The sequence below is a fragment of the Rhea pennata genome, chromosome 15, assembly GCF_028389875.1.
Source record: "Rhea pennata isolate bPtePen1 chromosome 15, bPtePen1.pri, whole genome shotgun sequence".
NCBI lineage: Eukaryota > Metazoa > Chordata > Aves > Rheiformes > Rheidae > Rhea > Rhea pennata.
Window position 1 is genome coordinate 13,550,450 of NC_084677.1, and position 6,567 is coordinate 13,557,016.

The following is a 6,567-nucleotide window of genomic DNA, read 5'->3' on the forward strand; positions in this document are numbered from 1 at the left end:
GGCCCTTCCCTCTTCGGACTTCCCGAGTGTTTCTTGCAGCAGGCGCTGAAGCCGGAGGCAGAGCGAGCACAAGCGCGGCCGCAGGCTGCGGCGGCGGCGGGAGGTGCCCACCCCATCCCCTGCCCATCCGCGGCCCCGCGCTTCATCGGAGAATCTTTCCTTTAATAATTAACTGGGGGAACCTATCAATATTTTATTTGAGTGAAACTTCTATGGGGATGTAATTTAATTAGAACAAATTTGGCGGCTGTTTGGAAGCTGTTAATCACTGGCAGAGCTAAGTGTGGGGTGTGCGATGGGTTGGTTTTCCTGCGGGAGGGAGAAAAGGAAGGCGATCTTAAAAGGAGGATTTGGAACTTTGGTTGGTTGGTTGGTTTGTTTTTGGTTTTGGCCTTCTTTAAGGCCAAAGCACTAAAAGGTGCTTTTAGTTGTGGCAGCGTGCACAATTCAAGAGTTTTTGTTGCTGCTGAGGGGTGGGGGGTGTCCGTGGCCGAATCGATAGGAGATTGCATTAATTATGATTTCGATTGATATGCTCAAATTTCCTTTTAAACGCTGCAAAAGGCTCTTCCCATTTTGTCCCCCCACCATTTTTTTTCCATTCCCTCCCTTTGCCCCCCTCCCCTCTCCCCTGTTATAGAGCCGGAGAGGAGATGAAAAGGCTTGTAGTTTTAAATTCAATGTGACAGCTCTGGAAAGAGCGGATGATGAATCTCCTATTATTGGATCAGTCTATTTGCCGCTCAATGTCTCTCTGTAATTGGAGCAACATCACTTTAAAGGTTCAGAGAGTAGAGCATTTCTGGTGAAAAATCCCCACAACACGCTGGTGAATGTTTTAAAGGGAAATCTATTAGTGATTTGGAGAGGGGAGGGGACAAGGGGGAAGAGGGTGGGTATGGAGGGGTGGCGGGGGGGGGGCGAGGCTGTGTGTGTGTGTAACTCCGACTGTTTAGTATTTAACTGGGTATCAGGCAGACCCGTGAGCTCTCCGGCGTCTCCCCGGCACCCTCCCTGCCTGCCTGGCCCACGCCGCCCTCCTCAGCCCGGAGTTCGTATCAAAGCCCCCCTTGTCTTGTTGTGACAGCTCTGATATTGTTTATTGAGGCTGGATGTCAGGTATAATTAGCAATCGATATGGAAAACGTTTGCTCCCCACACTGGCACGTCTCTGACGTCAGGACCGATTAACGTTTCTTATTGGTCCCAAATTCCCCCAGCCTGAGCTAATTATTGGGAGCCTGATGTTGATAAAGTTAAAGCGCCTGGGCGCCCTGCAGCATGAGCCCCTCGCCGCGCCTCCTCCAGCAGCAGCACCCCCGGCACCAGCACCCCTGCCGCCAGCACCCCCGGCACCCGCGGGCCCCGCACCGGCCCCGCCGCGCCGCGCCGCCCCCCGGCCGCCCCCATGATGGACAGCCGCATCCTGGAGCACCCCCATGCCCAGTTCGGGGGCATGGTGGGCTTCCCTTACCCGCTGGGCCACCACCACGTCTACGAGCTGGCCGGTCACCAGCTGCAGTCGGCGGCCGCCGCCGTGCCCTTCTCCATAGACGGATTACTGAACGGCTCCTGCGCCGCCTCCGTGGTGAACCCGGCCCCGCTCATCCCCTCCGCCTGCGGCGTCAGCGGCGACAACCAGCCCTTCAAGCTCGCAGGTAAGAGCGCCCCAAGCCCCGCTGCCCCCCGGCGCGGGCGGAGCCCCGCGTCCCCCGCCGCAGGGAGCGGGGCGCCCGCGGCGGCTGCGCCCGCCCCGAGCCTCCGGCCCCGCCGCGACAGCGGGGCTTCCGGGCCGAGCCGAGCCAGGAGAGCGCTCGCCAGCCCGCCCGGGTGTCGGGCCGCGCCTGTGCCCTGAACAATAGCGGGCCCGGCCCGGAGCCTTCCCGGAAAGTTGATCTCTGGAGGTGGGGGGACTTGGGGGATGCCATCGTTTCCATTTATAAAAATAAAATAAATAAAGGCGTGGGGATCGCTGGAGTTCGGGAAACTTATATATATACATGCATATGTATATAAACGATATAACGAAGGAGAAACGCGCTCTCTCCTTCCCCACCCGCCTGCAGCATAGCTATTGTTTAGCTGCTAAAACATTTTGTGGTTCAAACCTCCTTTTATTAATGCTCGTTCTTCCTGGAAGATCCCTGCACCTCAACTAATAAATATTATTGTTATTTCCACATGCGGTGAAAACACCAGAAGAGGTGCAGTCAGGGCACATAAAAACAAAACAAACAAACAAAAAAAACATAAATATAATTCATTGGGAAGGATCCCAGGCAGAGAGCATCCCAGCCCCATGGCTGCTCGGGGCTGGCGGTGTGCTGCCGGCCGGGTGGCCGCCCTGCGTGTAGGGTGCCCCCAAACAGGGGTGTCCCGGCCCTGCCCGCGTGGGAAGGGGCCCGGGGCCTGCGGGCCCAGGCAGGTGCTCCGTGTGGCCCTTCGGGAAGGCTGGGGAAGGGAAGGGGGGCTCTTAATTTTATTTTTTTTTTTAATTTTTATTTTAATTAAATCGTTGGTGGCTGGAGCAAATATTGGAACTTCTCTCTCTCTCTCTGCCAGCTGAGTGCCTGTGGAGAGCTTCCTTCAGGAATAAATGTTCTGTAAAGTACATTTTCGGAGGAGGCGAGGGCAGATCGGGTTCCTCCCCATTTTTAGCGCAGGTGTGTGTATAATACCGCTATTTTACCAACGTTGCCGAGCACAAAAGTTAAAAGGTTCCTGTGAATGGCAGGGAGGGGGGGAAAAGGGGGCCTGTTTTCCTGGGAGCTGAGCGTATCTCTGCATTTTCAGACTCGGGTGACCCGGACAAAGAAAGTCCTGGCTGTAAAAGAAGACGAACCCGCACCAATTTTACGGGCTGGCAGCTCGAAGAGCTGGAAAAGGCGTTTAATGAGAGTCATTATCCGGACGTGTTTATGCGAGAGGCTCTAGCTCTCAGGCTGGACTTGGTGGAGTCTAGAGTGCAGGTAAAAAAAACACACCCCGACCCCTTCTCCCCTGCTCTCTCCCTGGGGCGAACGGCTCCCGGGGAGGCCCCGTCGGAGCCGGGAGCCCGAGCCCGCGGCCCTGCTCGTCCCATCCCTCCTTTTGTTTCCCCCTCTCTGCTTGGTGGTCGGTTTCTGTGATTTTTGTTCTGGTATTTTATTTCCTTTTAATAAATCCTAGGCTCGCAAATAGGCCCTGAAGAGTGGTATTCCAGCCGGTGTTCTCTAAACCTTTTGTTCTTCTACTGTAAACATTTTTTCTTAAACGAGTCAAGGGCGAAAATTAGCATGCAAATATGAGGCTTAATCATGGTCCGGGGGGCACTGGATAATGTCAATAAAGCTTGTAGGTGCATCGGGAGCGTGCAGAACTTGTGAAACTTCATTTTAACGAAAGGGTGGACCCTCAGTCGTATGGGGGAAAATACTTCCTTGCTCAAGCTGTTTTAAATAAATAGTTTTTTTTTTTTTTTCTTAAAAAAAAAGGGGGGGGGGAATGGAGTAGAATTCGAGTTGGATGCGGGTTGGCTATTAAATATGCACATGATCGTGTGTTCACCGATGGCTCCGACCGGATGAGTGTGGCCGAGCGCTGTGACAGCGTTTCTCCGTACCGGGCTGCGTTTGCGCCGTGCCGGCTCGCTGCTGGCGGCGAAGGGCGGCTGCGGAGAGCCGCTGCGCGCAGAGCCGGCGGCGGCGGGGCGTGCGCGGAGAAACGCGTCCTGAAACCGGCCTCGAAACCGCGGGGCCGATTCCCTCCGCGACGCGCAAACGCCGTTTACCGCTCCTCGTCCCTTAGCTTCATGCCGAGGTGTATCTACCGGCCGCCTTTCCCGGCTCTGCGAGCTGGGAGCTCCCCGGGCTGGCGGTGGGGCTGGTCGGGGCCCCCTTGGCTGCGGGGGGACGTGCGCGTCCTCCCGGCGCGGCTACCGCGGGGCGCGGAGCTCCGCGCAGCTGGGCGAGAGCAGAGAGGATTCTTCCCCCTTCCCCAACTCTTCAATATCAGCAAAAAGGCATCCCTGTTTTGGGAATGATCCCAACTCGTCCCCTGTCCTCTCTGCTTCGTTGCCCGGGACAGGCAGGAGGCCCGGGCGCTCCTCCGCCTTCGGCCCCGCCGTCAGCACTTTCGTTGCGCTGCGTTTCCGCGCATTTTGCGTGCCGTGCCGGAGAGCTGGGCCCGGCCAGGAGGGTCGGGGCTCCGGCCAGCGCTTCCGCCTCCCTTGGCGGCCGGGAGGCACCGGGGGGTCAGCGCTGACACCCGCGGCGCCGGTGCGGGCAGGGCAGCGTGTGTGTGCGTGCGTCTGAATCCCTCTGCTTTATTATTATTTTTTTAAGACGATCTTTATGCTGTTAAGGAAGCACGGATATTTCTTTCCGCTTCCTTTTCTCTCTGTCTCGCACACCCCCAGTCCTGTGGATGGGGGCTGTCGGCACCTCGAGGGGTGGAAGAGGGAGGCCGGAGCTGCGCTTCTCCCCCGCCCTGGCCACCGCGGGGGGCCGGTGCGCTGGGTGTTAACTGCTTCTCGTTGTTCGGTGTGTAGGTCTGGTTCCAAAACCGCCGGGCCAAATGGAGAAAGAAAGAGAACACGAAGAAGGGCCCGGGGCGGCCGGCTCACAACTCGCACCCCACGACGTGCAGCGGGGAGCCGATGGACCCCGAGGAGATCGCCCGCAAGGAGCTGGAAAAGATGGAGAAGAAGAAGCGAAAGCACGAGAAAAAACTCCTCAAAAGCCAAAGCCGCCACCTCCACTCGCCCAGCGGCCTCTCGCTGCACAGCACGCCCAGCTCCGACAGCGACAGCGGCGGCGGCGGCGGCCTCTCTCCCGCCCCGCCCGAGGCGAAGCCCCGCGGGCAGCCCCCGCCGCACCACCCGCCGCCCCCCGCCGCCGCCGCGCCCGCCGCCGCCTCCGAGCCGCCCCCCAGCAGCTGCGACCAAACGGCAGAGCCCTTCTACCCCAGCCAAAGAAGCGGGGCCGGGCGGCTCCAGCGCCCGCCCGACAAGGACTGCGCGGCCGCGCCTTCGGGGGACGGCAGCGGCGGCGCGGGGGGGCCCCGCGGCGCCTCCAGCTTCCACAAGCTCAACCCCTTCAGCGTGGAGAGCCTGCTTTCCGACTCACCCCCCCGCCGCAAGGCCGCCCTGGACTTCCCCAGCCTCCAGCCCTGCGCCCCCCGCACGCTCATCGGCAAAGGACACTTCCTCCTCTACCCCATCACCCAGCCCCTGGGCTTCATCGTGCCGCAGACCGCCCTCAAGGCCAGCCCGGGCCCCGAGGCGGGCCAGCCCCCCCGGGACTCCCCGCTGCCCGCCGCCAACCCGGGCCCGGCCGGCTTCAGCGCGGAGCCGGCGCCCGCCGGCGCCCAGCCCGGCCCCGGCTCCACGGACTCGGCCGCTGGGCGCTGCAGCCCGCCGGGGCCGGCGCCGCCGCCCGCCGGCGCTTCGCCCCGCTCCGCGGCCGCGCACGGCGACCCGGCGGCGGCCGCGCCCGCGGAGGGCGGCAGCTTCCCCCGGCCCAAGTCGCCGGTCCGCGCGCGGGACGCCAGCACACCCAGGGACAAATCGGACTGCGGCCCCGCCGAAGCCGGCAGCCTCGACGGCGACGAGGTGGACATGGACTGAACGGGCGAAAATCACAAACAAACAAATCATCCGCGCACACAACACGAACAAACCGCCGCAGCACCCGTCGCCCGTGAAAAAGAGGGAAGAGCCGCGGCTTTCCCACGTTCCGCACCGACCGCAGGCTCGCCGCGCCCGAAGCCGAGCGCGCCCCAGGGCCGGCGGCGCAGCAGGGCCGCCCTTCTTCTCCTTAGAGTTTATCACAGGTCGATTCAGGTGATCAGTTAGAGCTTTTTGTTTTTTATATTAAAAAAAAAAAGGAGAGAAAGAAAGAAAAAAAAAAGGAAAAATGTTTGTTAAGGTTTAGCAGCAGCAGCTGGACTTTGTGGTGTGACAAACTGTACCGCGACAACAACGGAACTCCTCAAAAACCCTTGTAAAATGCAAAAATGTCTAAAAATATTTATATATGTAAAATTTTTGATAAATAAAGGCTCTAAAACTCCCTGCTGCCTGGTCTGGCTATGTGACTCTTCCCCCCCCCCCCCCTTTTTAAGCCCTCTTTGTGTGTGTGCGTGTGTGTGTGTTTATTGCTTAACAAATTTATTCATTTATAGCCTCCCGGTGCCCACCCCTCCCATACGAGGTTAGGAGCTGCAGGCTACGGGACCCGGCCAGCTCCTGCAGAGTTTTGATATGAAAGTAATTATTTTCCCGGTGGCTGCTGCGGGGATTCAGTTTCTTGCCCAAAGGGTTATTATACATTACCGATTTCTAGTGATATGAAATCACATAAACTTCCTACAATAATAGAATTAGCATGAAAGGCTGGGGTGTCAAATTGAAATTGGAAAATAATAGCCTCAGCAGCTGGGGGAGTGTGTGTGCATATTGGATCGGAGATGGGAATACGTGGGGCGGAATTTTCATGAGGTTTTTTCTCTTTGTCAGGCCTCTTGTAGCTGGCTATATTAAGATAGATGTTCAATGATATCCCTCATTGTTCTGTCGCTTATATTGAT

The 6,567-nt window shown here is 58.5% G+C and overlaps 1 protein-coding gene across 1 annotated transcript; it reads left to right on the top strand.

Moving 5' to 3' along the window:
* Window positions 1–1,408: 1,408 nt before the first annotated feature.
* Window positions 1,409–5,605, top strand: UNCX (UNC homeobox). Its single transcript, XM_062588552.1, has 3 exons — window positions 1,409–1,658; window positions 2,794–2,969; window positions 4,529–5,605. Exons 1-3 carry the CDS (start codon window positions 1,409–1,411, stop codon window positions 5,603–5,605), a joined length of 1,503 nt encoding a protein of 500 aa, XP_062444536.1.
* The last annotated feature ends 962 nt before the right edge of the window (window positions 5,606–6,567 follow it).